This window comes from Sminthopsis crassicaudata, chromosome 3 (genome assembly GCF_048593235.1).
Source record: "Sminthopsis crassicaudata isolate SCR6 chromosome 3, ASM4859323v1, whole genome shotgun sequence".
NCBI classification, from domain to species: domain Eukaryota; kingdom Metazoa; phylum Chordata; class Mammalia; order Dasyuromorphia; family Dasyuridae; genus Sminthopsis; species Sminthopsis crassicaudata.
The window spans coordinates 338,320,558-338,340,918 of record NC_133619.1 but is presented as its reverse complement, the minus strand read 5'-3'; the positions used below and the strand labels follow the sequence as shown (position 1 = coordinate 338,340,918).

The 20,361-nt window shown below is 38.2% G+C and overlaps 2 protein-coding genes across 2 annotated transcripts in view; both read right to left on the bottom strand.

The window, feature by feature from the left end:
* LOC141562101 (serotransferrin-like) overlaps positions 1 to 20,361 on the bottom strand; it is a 29,940-nt gene that overhangs the window by 8,735 nt on the left and 844 nt on the right. The window contains exons 2-9 of the mRNA XM_074302110.1: positions 18,848 to 18,997; positions 17,278 to 17,466; positions 16,078 to 16,222; positions 15,351 to 15,406; positions 14,377 to 14,555; positions 9,884 to 10,052; positions 7,755 to 7,918; positions 6,561 to 6,651 (exon numbers count right to left, since the gene is read on the bottom strand). Coding sequence (XP_074158211.1) covers positions 6,561 to 6,651; positions 7,755 to 7,918; positions 9,884 to 10,052; positions 14,377 to 14,555; positions 15,351 to 15,406; positions 16,078 to 16,222; positions 17,278 to 17,466; positions 18,848 to 18,997 — 1,143 coding nt within the window. The remainder of the gene's footprint in view (positions 1 to 6,560; positions 6,652 to 7,754; positions 7,919 to 9,883; positions 10,053 to 14,376; positions 14,556 to 15,350; positions 15,407 to 16,077; positions 16,223 to 17,277; positions 17,467 to 18,847; positions 18,998 to 20,361) is intronic.
* The window catches only part of LOC141561674 (serotransferrin-like), a 33,703-nt gene continuing 16,161 nt past the window's right edge, over positions 2,820 to 20,361 (bottom strand). Inside the window, exon 7 of the mRNA XM_074301573.1 lies at positions 2,820 to 2,888. The gene's annotated coding sequence lies outside the window, so the exon portion shown is untranslated. The remainder of the gene's footprint in view (positions 2,889 to 20,361) is intronic.

Genomic DNA, 20,361 nt, shown 5'->3' with positions numbered 1-20,361 from the left:
AACCCGCGGTCACCACAGAGTGGAAAACAGAGATTGGTGACGACCCCCTGAAACTGAGACTGATCCGTTCCTCCGGTGCTTGATTTCCCCCAAAGACTCTGGGTGGGAAACCCTGGGAAGATTAATCCTTGTATTTACTCTGTTATTTTGTGAGTGCCTAAATTGTCTGTATATCCCCCCTAAGGGCTCCTTTCCCCTTTCTCCGTTTCTAGTCTGGAAGTGCTATTATGGGATTTTTCTTAATTCTCTTCCTCCTTCCTTTGTTTTCCAAAGCTCTGGGAAACCCTCACGCCCAAAGCCCAGATGGACAATGACCGTTAGAGACCTTGCAGGAGGTCCCTCCTTTTCTGCACCTACTACTCAGGCTCAGAACCCTCGATGACAGTAGATCCCTCCCTGGCTCCCTGCTTCTACTTCAAGGTTCCTACAGACCCCCGCTCCGACTTCGCCCTGGTGTTGGGTGGTGCTCACTCCCAGGAGATGACTCCTTTAGGATGACCATCCAAACCTTTGACCAGCAGACCCAGACCACAATGGAACCCCCCCCCCATTATCCTAATGATCCAGGAACCGTCCCACCAGAAGTGGGAACAGTCCCGAACTCTCACCCTTTGTTCCCGAGCAGGTAGCACGTTCGAATTCAGCCACTACCTCCTAGTTCAGCGTAAAGATCCGCCCCCATCTAAGCCCGTGGGACCTCTGACTGCTTTACTAGTCCCACCTAGGACACCAGTCCTGGCTGATCCTTTTCTGCCTCCACCATCCTTAGCTCCACAGACCCCTGCTCTGACCCAAAGTCCTATTATTCCTGACCCCTTAGTCCCAGTTGACAGACCCCCTGAATCCTTGGTTCTCACTCTATGCTTGATTTGTTGCCCATAGTGAACTCCTTTTGAACTCCACAAATCCCCAGCTGGGCCATGATTGCTGGCTCTGCTTTAACTCTGAACCCCCTTATTTTGTGGGGATTGCCCTGACAGACTCCGTTCCTGGAACCACTTCTCAGTCTGACTGTACCTGGGAGCAGCCTAAAATCACTCTTGGGAGTCTCCAAGGTACAGGAACCTGCTTGGTGGCTGCTTCCATGAGTCTTTCTGACCCTCTCCTCCAGTTCTGTAACCCCAGGTCTTTGATTAATATTTCAGCTTCCTCATCAGATGTTGCAGTTAGGTATCAAGCCCCTGAAGGTTCATGGTTTGCCTGCAGGGATGGCCTGACCAGGTGGGCTTATTCTGCCCCTCTCCTCAGAAGGCCAGACTCGTTCTGTGTCCTGATAGCGGTATTCCCCAGCCTGGCTGTCCTTCCAGGAGGGGACGGATGGAGCCACTTCTGGTCCCAATCTTCCCCCATGGAGACAATCAGACAGAAACGGGCTCTGCCGTTCCTTCCCCTCTTAGTGGGGTCGGGCTGGCAGGCACACACACACATACACACACACACACACACACACACACACACACACACACACACATTCAATAAATTTAAGTGCTTCTTTATCACCTCCAGGACCAAAGATAAAAATACTGTGTCATTCAAAGTCTTTAATAAGCGTTACCTCTGTATCACCCTCCTCAATTTTTTCTTTTTATATTCAACATCTCTGTCACACTTTCTCCTTGCTGCTCCATAGAGGAGACACTACATATCCCATCTTTGGGCATTTTCACTGCATGTCTCCAGTACCTAGAATACTCTCTCTGCTAATCTCTACTTCCAGGCTTTCTTCAAGTCCTAAATAAAATTCCATCTTCTTTTTTTTTTTTTTTTTTTTTTAATTTTTTATTTTATTTTATAATTATAACATTTTTTGACAGTACATATGCATGGGTAATTTTTTACAACATTATCCCTTGCACTTACTTCTATTCAGATTTTTTCCCTTCCTCCCCCAACCCCCTACCCCAGATGGCAAGCAGTCTTATATATGTTAAATATATTACAGTATAATTTAGATACAATATATGTGTGTAGAACCGAATTTTTTGTTGCACAGGAAGAATTGGATTCAGAAGGTAAAAATAACAGTTTACATTCATTTCCCAGTGTTCCTTTTCTGGATGTAGCTGGTTCTGTCCATCATTAGTCAATTGGAATTGGATTAGCTCCAAAATTCCATCTTCTACAAAGATCCACCCTCCAAAAAGTCTAGTGCCTTCCCTCTGTTAATTATTTCCAATTTTTCTGCAAATAGCTTGTTTGTATATAATTGCTTGCACATTGCCTCCTGCATTAAACTGGAGGCCTCCCTAAGGACAAGGATTATCTTTTTTCTTTGTCTAGGATTTGGCACAATGCCTGACACATAGTAGGCATTTAATGGATATCTATTGATTGATTAACACTGCTTCTTAGAGTAATAGAGGTAGTGTCAGTTATTAAAAGTGTAAGGTGATGCTACTGATTATGCACAATCTCTGTCACAATTTTTATACGTCTCAAATTAAGCTCTCATAAACTCCAAGAGTCTGGGCCTGAATCTTAGCTATGTTTTCTACATAGTTATCAGAGTTCAAAGAAACCCAAGAAAGCAAGTAGTGTCCAATTCTTTCACTTTCTAATTGAAGAAACTAAGACTTTGAGAGGAGGGGTGATTGGTCAAAAGTCACATAAATAAGACTAATCTTTGAACTCAGATTCAACTCTAAATGTGGTGCTTTTTTACTATAACCTACAGCTTCTCCTGGCCTCTAGCATTCTGCATAACCATATGTACTCAGTTTCTCTTTGTTGGACTGAATTGTGCAAGATTGCTATAAAGATCCATGTGCCACCCTTGGTCCTGATGTCATAGTTCACTGAAACCTAGAGGGAATCACATACCATCTACATTATCCAAGACGGTGCTGTGTTTCACAAAAGCAACATCTCCTTTATTCTCAGCCAGGCATCTACAAAAGATGAAAAGCAAGTGAGCATTAAGATTCTCTTTCTTGAAGAGAATCTTTTCCAGAATCAAACAATTTTCTATTATAGAAGTGTGGACTTTAAAGCTGGAAGGGCCCTTGGAGGACTTTGAGTCTAATCTCCTCATTTTCCAAATAACAAAACTGAGGTCCAGGAACTTTGAGCAAACAAAAGCAAGATTCCAACCCAAATCCATTGACCCAGGAACCAGTGATTAGTGATTAATTATGGAACAAAAAGAAGTCAATGCTTTAGTCACCATAATCCATTTTGGTCAATCATAATTTATTCAAGATACTACTGATGATACCAAGTAAAATGAAGTAGTAAAAACATTTAAATTTCTATTATCAGAGCACTTTCCCCCAAATAAATCTAACAGCATTATGAACCATTTAATAAGAACAGTGGAATTGCTTCTCATCAACAAGTGTTTAAAAATTTGGAAAGATTTTAATTCAAAAGCCTCTTTGTGAGATGACTCACAGAAATTTCCACTTCCTCATCTGATGTAAGCCACTATGGGGGTAAAGGAGGGTGAGGTGGGAGAGAAAATTGAGAAGGAAGGTGAAAATATTTCCATTCATCACATTTTGGCTTTCAGATTTGGAGTTTTACCTTTAAATGTTCTCCTTTACCTCTTAATCATTCATAAAATTAGCTATGGAACTATATTTTAAAATGTGGAAACAATACCTGCAGAGCATCAGGATGACTAAAAGCAAAAACAAATTGGAGACAGCCATTTCCATATTTACATGACTTCTCTATTTGGGATTTGATACCAAAACTAGATTTGAACTTTGTTTCATATTTTTGTTTATTAATAGTTTTGTTTCCTTGTCTCTGTAGACACCTTCATGTTATCCAATTGTTCATAATGGGCCAAAGTATATAATGTTAGTAACAACAATACACTTAATACCATCCACAGTATTAGTCAAAAGAAGAATTCTGAACTAAGGATAGAGGCGATCACAAAAGATAAAACGGGTATTTCCTGTTAAGTAACTTTGAAAATCTTTTGCCTAAACACAATCAGTATAACTAGGATAAGGGAAGAGGTCAATGGGATGAAAAAAAGTAATCTTTGCATTTAATATCACTGACATGGCTCTGATATCCAATATTTAGAGGGAACTAATATACATATATAAAACCAAAACCCATTGCCCATTGAATAAGTAGTCAAAGAACCTGAACAGATATTCCTCAGAAGAATTGCAAACCATTTTTAACTACTTCAGATTTCTCTAAATCAATTTGCAGAGAACTTAAAACAAATAAAAGCAAACAAAATACTTCTGAGGCTTCACTTCTAATGCAGGAAATTGGTAAAAATATCCAAAGATCAGAATAGACAATATTGGAGGAGTGATGGGGAAATGAGCACACTGATTTATTGTTGATGGAGCTGTGAATTTGTTCCATTCTTCAAAGAAAATTACTAAAATGTTCTTGTCCTTTGACCCAAAGAGTCTACTACTCTTAGTAGATAAAGAATAAAATGAAACTTCCAAAGGATCTATATATACTAACATACCATAGTAGCTCTAGAGGCTCTTATCTTCTTGGTGGATTAAAATTGAAAAAAGTCTTTCCTTCTGTTGGGTAATGGTTAAACAAATTATAGGATCTGAAAGTGATGGAATATTCACATCCATAAGAAATAATAAAATGGGACTTCCGGCCAAGATGGCGGCGTGGAGGCAGACAGCTGCTTGAGCTCCTCGTTTTCTCTCAGAACTTACTTCATGACAAGCCTCTGACTTAATGCTTGACCCAGAAAGAAATCCACAAATCACCAAGAGGAGACATCCTTGAAAGTCGCCAGAAAAGGTCTGTGTTTGCTCGGGGGAGGGTCAGTCAGACTGGGCGCAGACTGAGGACAGGCAGCCAGAGCGAGACAGGCAGCTCACACAGCTCAGACCGGAGGGGGAGGGGTGTGATCTCTGCCGTTTCTGAGAAAAGACTTTTGCCCCAGTGTGGATGCTCCGTCTTGGCAGCAAGCCTGGAGCAGCGGAGAGGGTGTAAACACCGGAGGTGAAGATTGAAACCCCAGAAAGCCAGCTTCTCTCAGAGCCCGGCCACCCCCAACCCCCACCTGGACTGACTTGGTGCGTTCTCAGAGCCTCAGAGCACAGACTCAGTACAGTCATTGCTGTTCTGTTAGTGGCTCTCTGCTGCCCTACCCCCAGTCTGTAGAGGAAGCCCATTAATACCATCCAGCCCCATCCCCCCCAAAACAGACCAATTGTTTCTCTTGTCAGTTTGTTTTTACAGGAATGGGTTTGGTTGTATATCAGACCCATGGGAATGTTCCAACCAGCACTTCTGCCTACTGCTGTGTGGCAGGATTTCTTGTGTTTCAGTGAATTCCATGAGAGATCAGTACCTGACCTAACAACAGCCACAGCCTAATAACCTTGAAAATAACAGACACAAAAAAGCAATAGTTAGCATTATGAGCCATTCCAGAAAGGGCCATTTGATGCCACTAGACCAAACTTACTTCATGCCTTGGGGAAAACAGATATATAAATGTCCTCAGACTTATAGGAACCAGAGCATTGGAAGAAGCTCAGTCTTTTACTTAATTTCTCATGACCAGAAAGTTATCCATACTACAACAAACTCAGCAAGTAGTCATCCAGACTATTCTCAAAAGACTTTCAATTAAAGAGAATCCTATTATTTCCTAAGGAAATCTCTCCCATTAACTATTTGCATTCAGTCATTTATCAGTAATATCTGACTCTTTGTGACCCCATTTGGGGTTTTCTTGGCAGGGACACTAGAGTAGCTTGAGTTTCCTTCTCCAGTTTATTTTACAGATGGAGAAACTGAGGTAATCAGAGTGAAGTGACATGCCCAGGGTAACACAACGATTAAGTTGTCTGGCTGGACTTGAACTCAGGAAGATGGACCCAGTGATCTATCCTGTGCCACCTGGCTAACCCTTCCATCGCTGGGTTTACCAATTCAGACTCACCCTGAGCAGGTTTATTCACACAGTCCTTCCCATGACTCTGTCCATCCTTAGGTGCTGAAAAAATAAAGAAGCCAAAGGAATGAATCTTCCATCTGCATTCTCTAAATATCAGGTTTTCTTAAGCATGAGTGCTTATACCACTACAATGTCATTCCATTCCATTCCATTAAGGAGAATCCATTCCATTCTATTCAGGAGAATCTTTGATTCTCCACAGTTTAGAATAACATGAAAAATGAAAATTCATTCCTATTCAGCTAACTTTGCTTCCATTTTGATCCCACCCTTAGAGTGTTTTCTTTTTCTTTGTGCTTTTTGATCACTTCAGGGTTTATTAGAACCTTTGCATACCAGAAACAAGATATAGCATATGAACCTTTGTTATATATTTTTATATAGTATTTGACCTTTGCTATGTATGATATATATATGTATACATATATATATATCATACATTGCAAAGGAAAAAAAAAGAGAAGGAGCTAACCTGAGCTCTATCAACTATCTCAGGGCTTTAAATGTTTAAATGATTATTAGTGAGTCTAATTTATCCCTTTGCTATTTCCCACCTTTCTTCTGCTGCCCTAGTGAGAGCTCTGCATAAAATCTTTTGTTCAGAGCCTAGAGAGAGTCAAGCTAAAGGAGAAATATTCCCCCTACTTACTGTAGCTTTCTGCTAGGACAGGCACCAAACCACACTTGCCAGCAATGTAAACATATCCTCCATCAGTACTCATGGCATCAGCTTCCCCTTTCTGTGGAGGCAAAGTAAATCATTACAAAAACATTGTTTCACGGAGCCTAGGAGCCCTTCATCACGCCTGCCATCATATACACTTAGTGACAGGGTGATTGACTAGGGAGAAGGATGGGAAGTGTAGGAACTTAGGTAGAGTTTCATATGAGAAAATTACCTTGAATATCAACCTCATATAGCAGACCACAACTTTTAAAGTTATTTCTAAGGCTTCTGGCATCATAAACTTAGAGCTGGAAGTGATTTCCAAGGTATTCTAATTCAACCCCCTCATTTTATAAAAAAGGAAGAAACTCGACAGTCTAGGATCCAATACAGGAGACATAAAACACATGGTTTCAAAATATTACATTTTATAAGTACAAAGCTTTTACTGCAGGAAAATCCCACTCTCTCTAACATGGGAAAGGGGGGGGGGATTTCTTCTATACTAAGTGAAGGTACACAGAGAAGGGTACAATTCTGTAGTGGGCAATAACACGTCTTTATGTGCACATAACAATGAAAAAAACATAATTTCATTGAGGCAGGGTATAAATTTTCCTGATGTTATCTACAAAGTACAAATTCTTTGACTCATCTCTGTCCTTATCACCACGCTAATAACACACTAGGGATGTCTAAGGAGACCCAGGCTTTTTTCTCAAGCACAGATTCCCAGGAGCACCCAAAAGCATTCACATATTAGTCTGTGACTATACTGAGTTCCTGGTCATGCAGGAAGGGACTCAAGTTGAGTGGCACAAAATGGACTGTCTAAATAAGGACAGCCATACACTTTGCTCATGGGAAGTTGGTCTTTAATGTAATTCCCTAACAGAGTAGCTCAGATACAGAAGAAATACTGTGATTATTATCATTTTTTATCATCTTCCTTCTGTGGAAGGAAATTCCTACTTTGAATTAAAAGAGTTTAGAATTAGATGTTACTTTCAATATGACCTATACCAAACTTTCCATTTTCCAAGCAAGGAAACTAAGTTCCAGTGAGCCAACAATGTTTTCAGTCACACAATTGATGGAACTATTAAACAGGATTCTGATTCTCCTGGGTTAAAGAGCCCCAAAACACTGATGCTGTACCAAAATGGGAGCACCTACCATTATCTTGACAATGCAATCTTCAGAGTTTTCTCCTACTGCACATTCAATGACTCCTCTACTGAACACACTCCATTCATCACATTTTTTCTTTTCATCATCATTTACTGTGCACCACGTCACCTTCTTGTCCCCTGAGGGATGAATCTTGTCTAGGTCATGACCTGGAAAAGAAGTCAAGAGTTTAAACCATTAATCTATCTTTAAAATGCACTATGCAAAAGCCTGAGCTATGACCAGTGAAAGAAGAAATGGCTTTCTGAAGGTTTGATCTTTTGAGTTTATTATGTATGGTAATACATTACAAAGTACATACAAACAAAGACCAGCGTCCTCAACTTAGGTCTGGGCCCTGAAAGCAAGGGTAGTTAGACATTTATACATTAAAAACAATTATTTAAATAAAGGCAATTAATCAGAAGGAAACAATACAACATTGAGTCACCTAATTGGATGAAAGAGTAGAGATTTTCTAACTTGGGAGGAAAAGCACAAACAGGTACAATTCTTGAAATCAAACTTGCTCCCTGTGTCTAAATAATCAGCACGGCAACAGTAACTGATTGATATGGAGCCAGTTTTCAGAGAAGAATTGCTTGAGATGTACAATTGTAAGAACTCTTACAGTTAGTTATTAAGAGAATCAGAATACAAGTCACAACACTGAATCACAGATCTAGACCTGAAAGAGCTCTCAGAGGCCATCTACTCCAACCCCTTCATTTTATAGAGGAATAAATGGAAGCAGAGAAAGTTTACACGACTTGGCCTAAGGTTCTGCAGGTAGCAAGCACTGTTTTTAACCTAGATGCTTCAACCCTAGAACAGACCATTTTTCATTTCCATTTCCACTCTCCCTATAGCTCGGATGTACTTTCCTTAAGTGTAATTAATAAGTATTAACTGTGTATATCAGATACATTCATATATACATATAAGATTTCCAAGATTCCTCCTGATTCCTCCTATCCCTGAAATTCTTTGATATATAATCGGATTCTCAAATGTATTATATGTATATATACATATATATAATATATATAAATATAAATATGAATAAATAAGTATAAGATCTTTCAAATGTTTGATTCAAATATATGATTTCTAGGGTCTCTTCCCCTGACATTCCTTGATTCTGTACTTCCCTAGTGATATCAACCAGGCATTGTGCTAGCGATTATGGATATTTAAAAAACAAAAGTAAAATATTCCAGAAGTTTACTTTCTCAATAATTTTTTTCTTTTTTGATATTTTCTTTTCCTTTTTTGCCTGAGGCAACTGGGGTTAAATGACTTGCCCAGGGTCACATAGCTAGGGAGTGTTAAGTGTCCAGGCCATATTTGAACTCAGGTTCCCCTGACTTCAGGACTGCCACTCTATCCACTCCTCCACCTAGCTGCCCCCTAAATAATTACTAATTAACTGATTTGACCTGGCCTTTCAAGGACTTCCCTACAGGATTTTAGAGTGTCATTTTCCTTTGATGGCCTCTGTTTTTCATGTCTTTAAAATGAGGGAAACAAATATATGATCTCTAAGGCCTTTTATATCCTTGAAATTCCCTGACTATGATTAAGATTCTCAAACTTATGACATTTATATGATTGAGATCTTTCAAATATGTGATTCAAATATATGACTACGAAGGTCTCTTCTATCCCTGACAGTCCCTGATTCTGTACTTCCCTAGTGATATCAGCTAGAAACTATGACGGGTAGGAAGATTTTCTGAGTTGCTGCACTGAGGATCATAGATATGATTGGAGAGAGGCATTCTGAAAACTTTAGAAATAATACTGAATATAATGTAGAGCTTCTGTATGTAGTTCTTGAAATGTTTGCCCCCTGTCCTTCATTAGAACTAACTCTATAAAGCTCATTGGCTCAGATGGCAAATAGAACCATCTGGCCTAACAATCTACAGGAGACTAGTACAAGAAAGCAATTTAACTCCTCCGAATTTCAGTTTCTCCATCTTGCCAAAGATTTTGAAGAAGGATCGGATGCCTGGAAGCATTATAATGTCTTACAATGACTGCAACTGAGTTAGAATCATGGACCCATATGCTAATAATTTACTGCTTGGGCCCCCACTCCCCATCTCTGAAATGGACCAGAGTCTGCTTACCTTTCATAGGCTTGATGGCCTGGATGAATTTGTATCCTAGGTACAATTCATAGTCCATTTTTGGAGGTACTCTCAGAAGTCTATTAGCAGTGTCCTTAAATAGCAAGTCTTTTCCATGTTGGGAAGCAAATAGATTGAATTTCTCTGATTTGCCCTTGCCAAAATGTTCCTATTCAAGGGAAAAAGAAAACCATGAATGAAAATTGCTAACAAGGGAAGAGGTAACTCGGTGTGTGGCCCTTTTTGCCATATTCCTTCATGAGTTCAGTAATCTAACCTGTTTCCATACTTTTAATTACCATCTCTGTGCTTCACCAATCCCTTTATCCTGTCCTAATCCCTCTCAAGCTCCAATCTGTTTCTTACCTCACCAACCACCTATTAGAAAGTTCTACAAACACCCAAAACAGATCTCATGATCTTGTCCCATACTCACATTTTTCTACTAAATGTTTCTATTTTAGTCCAGGCCTTCACCATCCTTCCATTTACTCAGGTTCACAATTTTGGAGTTTTCTTTAACTCCTTACTTTCCTCCTCCCCCAACTTTTATAATCTATGCGTAATTTTGTGAGCTTCACAACCTTTCCTATATGCATGCTCTTCTTTCGTCTCCATTTAGACCCCACTACCACTACCTTATTTCAGTCCCTAGCTTTGCCCCTGTACCATAGCAATAGCTTCCTAACTGGTCTCCCTGCCCTATTTCTTTTTCCTCTTCTCTCCAACATATCCTTCACATAGTTGGCAAAGTGATATTGCTAAAGCCCAGTGTTGACAGTGTTATTTCTCCCTTGCTCAAGAAGCTCCAGCAGTTTCTATCATCACCAGAATCAAAATATAAACTCTGTTACTTAAAGGCTTTCACATACTTCCAACCTACCTTTCCATTTTATTTTACACATTACTCTTTTTCACACAGTCTATTGTTTAGACTGGTCTTGCTATTGCAAATACAGAACACAGATCTTCCATCACCAAGTCCACTTTACATAGAATTCACTCTCTCTCCATCTCTGCCTCTTTGAATAACTTGGTGCCTTTAAGATTCAGCTCCAGTGCCACCCCCTCTACATAAAATTTAATCTGGCCTCCTCAACTGCTATTTATCTCCCCCATATACTACTGTTCTGTGATTTTCAGTCCCCTGGAGGAACTGATTATATGCTGTAATCCATTTATATTTTACCTCTTTCAGAACATCCTAACCATCTCTACCAATACCAGGTTTGTTGTGTAATCAGAGATTCCATCTTCTATATTTCATAATCTTGTCTATTTTGTAGATCCCTATTAATCTCCCAGTTTATCCATCTCCATTTATCTTCTCTAAGACTTTCATTTAATTGTATTCCAAAGCATAATGTACCCTTCTTAGGATTACCAGGTGAGAACTCAGGTCGTCTGGACAGTGACAAGGTGAGAACTCAGGTTGACTTGACAGCTCTCTGGCTCAGACCTTTGCTTCGGGCCTTTAAAGGGAATTTATACCTTAGGAATTCTAAGAGTTGCAAGTTCATTGATGGAAGTATTTCTCCATGTCCCGTTGAGTCCTTACTCACCCATTCTCTGGGAGAATAAAAGGAGGGCAGTATTGGGTCTGAGAGAATCGACTCTGGGATAGAGTTTTGAAGTCAGGCAGGCTGAAAGGAGACCAGAATGATTTGAGAAAGGACAAGAAGTGAAGGAGATTCAGAGCTCCCAAGAAACCTGCACTCAGAGGAAAAGATTTTACCGATCTCCTCCCAGAGAAGGATTATAATTGAGCAGATGACCGGACCCTCACAATTCAAGAACATTACATACCCTAGTGCAGTTGAATGAGAAGCATCTTCTTAGTTCTTTTCCCTTTGAGAAATTACCTCTCATGACCGTAAACACTTGATTACACTGAGAATCATCTGTTCAATCATTTTCTTCCAAAATAATCACAAAGGAAATATTCAGCCGCACTAAACTTGATATCAAAAAGAATAGAGTTCCAATCTGGCCTCAGATACATAGTAGTTGGGTTGCTTTGAGCAAGTAATTTAATTGTAAAATGAGGATGACTTCTATGTGGCACAGTGCATAAGGGGTTGGGATGGAGTCAAGAAAATTCATCTTCCCAAGGTCAGATCCAGTATCTGATACTATTTATGTGACCCTGCACAACAACCCTGTTTACTTCAGTTTTCTTATCTGCAAAATTATCTGAAAAAGGGAAGGGAAAACCACTTTAACATCTTTAAAAAAATTTAAAAAGGAACAGGAAATTAGAACATAATAAGAACTTAGCAGAAGGAAAAAATAATCAATAGTGATATGAAAAAATTCTCTAAATCACTAATAAGTAAATTTTCTAAATTACTATTAAGTAAAGGGATGAAACTTAAACAACTCTAAGGTAATGCCTCACATCCCATCAAACTGAATTTGATGTTAAAAGCAAAATGACAATAGATGAAAGGGCTGTGGTAAAAGAGGCACACTATACTTTTGGGGACCTGCAAACTACCCTAATCATACTAAAAAGCAATCTGGAACAGTCCAGAACTGTGCACAATAAATGCTGCATGCCTTTTTTTTGTTTTGTTTAGTTTTGTTTTGTTTTTGCAAGAAAGGATATCTTTTTTCCCAGTAAATTTATTCATTTTTAATATACATTACTTTATGAATCATATTAGGAGAGAAAAATCAGAGCAAACAAAAAAAACCATGGGAGAGATTGAAAAAAAAAACCCAGAAAAAAAATGAACATAGCATGTGTTGATTTACATTCAGTCTCCTTGGTTCTTTTTCTAGATACAGATGACATTTTCTGTACAAAGTTTATTGAAATGGCATTGGATCTGTGAACCACTGAGAAAAATCAAGTTTTTCATAGCGGATCATCCCTTGTTCTTGTAGTTATTGTGTATAATGTATTCCTGTTCCTGCTTATTTTGTTCAGCACCAGTTCATGTAAATCTTTCCAGGCCTTTCTAAAATTAGCTTGTTCATCATATTTTATAGAACAATAATATACCATTATCTTCATATACCTCAACTTGTTTAGCTATTCTCCAATTGATGGGCATCTATCCTTTTCCAATGCTTTGCTACCTCAAAAAAAGAGTTGCTACATACACTTTTACACATGTGGGTCCTTTTCCCTCCTTGAAAATTTGCTTGGGATACAGACCCAGGAATGGCACTGCTGGGTCAAAAGGTATGCACAGTTTTATAGACTTTGAACATAGTTCCAAATTTCTCTCCAGAATGGTTGGATCATTTCTCAACTCCACCAGCAATGATTAGTGTCCCAGTTTTCTCACATTCCTTCCAATATTTATCATTATCTTTTCCTGTCAAAGTAGCCAACAAGTGAGGTGATATCTCAGAGTTCTTTTAATTTACATTTCTCTAACCAATAGTCAGAGCATTTTTTCATATGACTATAGATAGCTTTAATTTTGTCATCTGAAAATTATGTCATATTCTTTAACTATCATTTGGTTATGACTTGTATTCCTATAAATTTGTCACATTTTTAAATATATTTTGGAAATGAGATCTTTATCAGAAACGTCGGCTGTAAAGATTTTTTCCCAGTTTTGTACTTCCCTTTTAATCTTGTTTTTGTTGGTTTTGTTTGTGCAAAAACATTTTAATTTAATGTAGAGATTTAATTGTAATTTTTAAATAAAAATTTTAAAAATTTAAATTCAAAATTAAATTAATTTTTTAAATTAAAGTTGTCCATTTTTCCTTTGATACTATTATCTAATTCTTCTTTGATCAGAAATTCCTCATTTTATGGAGATCTAGCAGGTAAATTTTCACTTGCTCTCCTAATTTGTTTATGCTATCATCCTTTATGGCCAAATCATCTACATATCCTTTCACTCTGCAACACCACTAGTAAGTCTATATCCTAAAGAGCTCAAAGAAAAAAGGTCCATCCACGTGTACACAAATATTTATGGCACCTCTCTTTGTTGTGGCAGAGTTGGAAACTGAGGAGATGACCATCAATCGAGGAATGACTAGAAAAGTTATAGTTTATGAATGTGATGGAATATTATTGTGCCATAAGAAATAATGAAGAGGATGGTTTCAGAAAACCCTGGGATGATTCATGGGAACTGATGCAAAGAAGAGAGTAGAAGCAAGAGAACTATCTGCACAGTAACAGCAACATGAATAAAGATGATCAACTGTGAAAGACGTAGTAAATATAATCAGTGCAGTGCAATGCAATCAAAAAATGTCATCCAACTTCTGAGAGAAAGCTGATATTCAGATACAGATTGAAGCATATTTTTTCTTCTTCCTTTCTTTTTTCTGTTCCACCCCAATCCCAGAACAAGTCTAACTTGTTTTTTTTATTTTGATATGACTTCATATTTGTAATGAGTTTCGTATTTCTTGCCTTCTCAATAAGTGGAGGAGTGAATGGGCAGAGGGACAGAACTTAGAAGTGAAAATAAAATTGAATTTTAAAAAAGGAGAAAAATGGGGATGGCCAATACCTGTGCAGTGGAGAGAAGTTCCCAGATCAGATCCTCCTTGCCATTCACACTTCGGGCCACAACAGCATGAGCAGCAATCCTGGCCAGGTGACAATCCTTGTACTGATCGAGAGGCCTTCTTGTGTTATCAGGGCACAGTAGCTCATAATTTTCCTTGTCAGCCTCGGTGAGAAGGTTGTCTGCAAGAAAAAGCAAAAATTCCAAATAAGACTAGAAAGACCATTCTTAAAGAGAATAAGCATTTATTAAGCTTCTATTGTGTGTAAAACACTTCGACAGGCATTAAATGAGATATATATTTTGAATAAAACTAAAAGATTAAAAAAAATCTCTGACTAAAATCTATAGTGGAATCAGAATTCTAGGCCAAAATGATGCTAAGCTGACTACTTTTTGTGCTTCTAGAATCTTGGCAATACTCTGTCTTGAATTCAGGAATATGAATCTTCTTGACTCTAGACTCAGCACTTTATCTACTGAACCACTGAGAGCAAATTTTAAATACTACCCCCTGAAGCCAATGTATTATGTACCTTAATGTAATTAATTATCCATTAATATTTTACTTTTTTAAAAAGAATATCTTAACATTATTCTTCTCCATCCATCTCTACCTTTCCACCTCTCGTGGCTGTTGATCCTTAATGATTCCACCTTTTGTGTCCTATATTTTTGTCTACCATGTAAGGTCCTCACTCTGAGGGACATTACAATTTAACAAGGCACCAAGGTGGGTAACTTCAATCTATGAGTATTAGGTGGTGGGAGGGGAAGTCGATGAAAAGATTAATAAATTGCTTTGTGCAGGGAACTCCAGCAGATGGTAAATGGTATAACACCACTGTGAACTAACTTTTAAAATTTTCTTCAGAAGAGCATTGTAAGAAACACGAGGGCAGGAGACAGAAAAAATAGACGGAGGTGTCCAATGCTTGAGATAGTGGGGAATTGGGCCTCTCTACCCTAGTACTTACCTAACACAGTTGTGTGCTTGACAAAACTCACTTCTCCAACACCATCCTTCAGACATCTAGGGAAAAGGAGAATCACAAGAATGGGCACAGTCCAGCATCAATAGCTTATCCCATGCTTTCCAATAGCCATCACAGACAGAAGCATATGCAGAGAGTATCTACTTCACCAAGGGCTTGTAAGGCAACAAAGGTAGGAAGTCCTAGAGCTAAGATTCAGACCTAAGTGCCCATCTCAGTCTCCACCAACTTCTCTAACTTGAATGATCCAATTCATCCCTTCTCTAATAATCAGGGACCCTTGGCTAGATTGCTAGATACTAAAGAGCTTTCTTAGCCAGGCCCTTTGTCTTTCTTCGGTTTAGGCTCAGACTAGGTGCAAGAAACTGAAAGAACTGTCACTGATAATATTAATACTAATAACAGTGCCTCTGCATATAATGCTATATGTTCTGCAAAGTATATATAGTACTATATACTATATAATACTATTATACTATAATACTATAGTAACCTCATTTGAACAAAAGTAGAAGTGGCTATGGAAGGAAGGGGACAAAGAACAGGCTCCCTGCTGTCCTGTCCCATTACTGGAAGACCAGGGTCAGGATGGTTGAAGTTAAGATGTGACTATTTCTAGGACCCAAGAAAACCATAGAGATTGGGGGATTGTTCATAGACTTATAGATGCTTGACATTTCACCGGAGTTATGGGGAGGGTTCAACTTACTGGAATGCTCCTGAGTAGCCAAAATAAGGTTCTCTGTCCGAGCAGGCACACTTATCACTGCCTTTTCCGGCACACAAAGAACACAATTTAGGATTCCTTTGCAATGCACAGGGAACGCAGCTGCCTGAGAAGAACCTGGCCACAGCTAGAGAGAGAGAGAGAAAGAAACAGCACACGTGAGCAGTGTAAAGGGTATGTGGGAGGACACACAGAAACAATGTCCGTCTCCAGATATAAACTTTCTAGGCTTGCCTTCTTTCCAGAAGACATATCAATAGCAATCTGCAGGAACATAGAGATATGAAGTGATTGCTTTTCATTTTGGATGAATGAGTTCACAATGTCAACACTCTACTTCTAAATTCAATTTCAGTTATATCTTACTCTTTGTGACCCCTTTTTGGGTTTTCTTAGCAAAGCTACTAGAATAGTTTGCCGTTTCCTTCTCCAGCTTATTCTACAGATGAGGAAACTGAGGCAAACAAGTTAGTTAAGTCACTGAAACACCTAGCTACCCCACTAATTTCCCATTTTCATTCCTAACATACAATCCTGGGCCCATTCTTCAGGTGTCAATTCTGAGCCAATACCCTACGATAAATACACATCTACCCTCTAATTCCTGGAAAAGTCTCAAAGCCTAGAAAAAAATAAGTTAATTCTAGGAACTACTTTTTCAATGAGTGTCTGTGAATTGGCTTTTTAAATACATATATATGTATATATATATATATATATATATATATATATATATATATATATATATATATATATATACACACACACACACACACACACACACACGTGTGTGTGTGTGTGTGTGTGTGTGTTTTTAACTTGTGATCCTTTGTGATCCTATATATTTTATTTTTTAGGTTTTACCAGACTGCTGAGGAGTTTCATTACACCAAAAAAGGATAAGACTCTTGAATTAGAAGAAGCTTCTGGAGAACATTCAAATGGTAGGGTGCTTTGCATACAAGAGGCAGCACATTGCTATCCTAGTCTGGGTATTTAAGGGTACAGACTTCAGGCAAGAAATTGGTAATAAATGAAAATCATAGGTTCAGATGATATTCTTTTTAGAGAGCACAATTTTCTTTTTTTGTTGTAGGAAACTGGGGTTGTGACTTAATATAATAATAATAATACAGCTAATCACCACTACATTCAGAATCCTCACTGTACTTGCCAGCTTACCATCCTCGATGGGTTCTGGTGGTCCTTCCCACTGCAACAGGCCAAGAGCATAAAGTGTCCCCACAGGGATGATCCACCCAGCTGACCTGCCCAGGCCAGTGTGACAGGACTTCTTGCCTTTGAGGTCCTTGAATTGGAAATCAGTTCCCTTCTTCACAACAGCCACAGCAAAGTACTGAGACAGAGGGTCTATACAACATAAAATAAACAGGAAGATTCTCAGCTAGGAGTCAAAGACAAGAAGATGGCATTCCCTGATGATCTCTTGAGGGGTGGGGAAATCCCAAAAAATATCTGATCCTGGACTTGGACTGATCAGGTAAAGGAAGAATTTAAAAATGCCTATAAAACATATACCCACACCCACATTTTTGTATACATACATATATACACACTATGTATACTTACATATATATAAAACACAAAGTACTGAAGAGCAAAATGAACAGAACAAAGAGAACATTGTATAAAGTAATAGCAATATTGTTTAAAGAACAACTTCAAGAAAATAAGTTATTTTGACTATTATAAATACCCAAATTAACTATAAAGGACATATGAAGATACTACCTTCATAAAAAAATCTGATAATTAGAAATAAGTGTAGAATTATATATATATATATATATATATATATATATATATATATATATATATATATACATACAGACTTATTTGTGTGTAATGGTGGCTATCTTGGGAAGCAGTACAGGAGGGAAGAAAAAAAAGAAATCTACATGATGGCTTTGTTGTATATTTAAAAAGGAATAGCAAGTTATGCATAAATAAATTTGCAGTTTCAAATACAATCATCTTTTTTCCTATACTGTGTTATGGAAATGCATATTTTATTCCCTGAATTAAGAATGAAATTTTTAAAAAAGAAAACTCTTCTTCGTCAGGAAAACTCTTCTTTGATAGGAGAAAATAATCAAGCTCCCTTTTCAAATCATTAAATTTTTTTTTTATTTTTTTTTATTTTATATATATATATATATATATATATATATATATATTTTATAATATTATCCCTTGTATTCATTTTTCCAAATTACCCCCCCTCCCTCTATTCCCTCCCCCCGACGACAGGCAATACCATACATCAAATCATTAAATTTTGAGAATTTTTCCAGTGGTCCTATTCAGGCAAATGAGTAGCTAAAAAAAAGTCCCTAGTTTACATTTCCCAACTCTGCAGTCTCTTCTCAGGCAACTTCCCAGTTAAAATCCTCCTATTGTTCTGGTGACCTGAATGATGTCCCTTTTTTTTCCCCCTCTCTGCTCCTTACAACATGGATTTGAATTCTCCAGTGCCAGAACCACATAGAGAAAATAAGTTGAGGGGGCAGAAAGGGAGAAGGAGGAACTATTTTTATAAGGCCATTTTCTGTAACTAGAGAATTTCTGTAAGTTTTATTCCACAGCAGTAACCATATTCTCTCATTCTCATTTTGAGAACAACACTAACTTCACTTTCTGGATCATCAGAGTTTGATTCTTCAGCAACTCAAGGGTTGTCCAAAACTCCTGTTCTGACTTGGGAGTCAATATATGCAAATCAAGAACTCACTTGCTTCGGTACCATAGTCTTCAGCAACAATGGGTTTCAGATTGTAGGGTAACAGACCTGCTTCATAGATAAAACCACCATCGATAGTCACAGCATCAGCCTCATCATCCTGAAAGAGATGAGTGAAAACAGCACTGAAGCCCCTTAGCTCTCAGTAAGGAACAGTAGGAACGCATGTAATGGGTAGGTTTGGAAGTCTGAGGACTAGAAAAACCTTAACAGAACTACATTGTCTTTTACCCTGCCTTAAGATAACTGAGAGGATTCAGTGAATCCTGGGTCTTGAGTCACAAAGACCTGATTTTAAATCTAGCTTTAGACACTTACTAACAGTATGACCCTGAACAAATCATTTATCTCTGCTGCCTCAGTTTACTCAACTGTAAAATAGAGATACTAACAGCACCTATTCTCAGGGTGGTTAAGAGGATCTGGTGAAGTCTTTATAAAAAGTATTTAGCACAGTAGGGATTTCACAAATCCATAGGTCCTTCCTGTTTTCCTTGCAACATAATAGAAGCTAAATATGCCAAAAGTTCTCTCTCTCATAAAGTGGGGAAAAAATCTCTCTCATTAACCTTTCCTGCCTGTAATTTCCCTGCCTTCCATTCAAACAGCATTTATGAAGCCCTTCCTGATAAAAAAAATGGCTAAGGAAATATTAATTTTTTTGGTCTCTGCTCTTAAGAAATCTACAAAGATAGTTGGATATGGAATCGAAAGCCAAAATTTGAATTCAAATCCTGGCACTTCTATTTACTGTAGGGACCTCTCTGAGCCTGTTTCCTCACCTATAACATGAGGGGACTGGATTAAGTAACCTTTAAGGTTCCTTCTTGCCCTAAATTTATAAGCTATGAGAATTGATAATGCTAAGTACGTAGGAGTGGGGCAGACATCCTTCTTTTCATTTGTACATCCATTGAATTATTAATTATTTACCTATCGTACCCTCCAAACCCAAAGGGTCCAGGTTCAAATCCTAACTTGCTTTAAATTACCTGGACAACCTCAGACAATCTTGCTTAATCTCTCTAGGGTTTCCTTATCTGCAAAAGAAAGGGGGAGGGGGGAAGGGAAGGAGAGCTAAACTGAGTGGCATCAAAGGTCCCTTTCAGATCCAAATCTATGATTCCATCATCTTTTACCATTTGTACTTGAATGCTTTCTTCACCTAAATTCTCCTCCATCCCTACAAGATAGTCTAGAGGAATTATTGTGGCCAAAAATAAATAATAGTTCACCTGGCAGCTGAGTTCCAGATAAGGAGCATGGCTGCACTGATCTGGAATACCTCATCTGGCAGGTGCCCAATCACTAGACCCTCCCTTAGCTGATGTCTCTCCAATTTGTCAGGCCTTGCCAAAGCTTGCCCTTTGCTGGCTATTTGCAGATAGCCTTAAAGAAGTCAGGCTTCATTCCATGCCATTACAAGGTAGCAACAGAGCTGGCAAAAATTTTTTTTTTAAATAACTGAGTTGCCATTACATTAAATCATTTCTGGATTTTTTTTT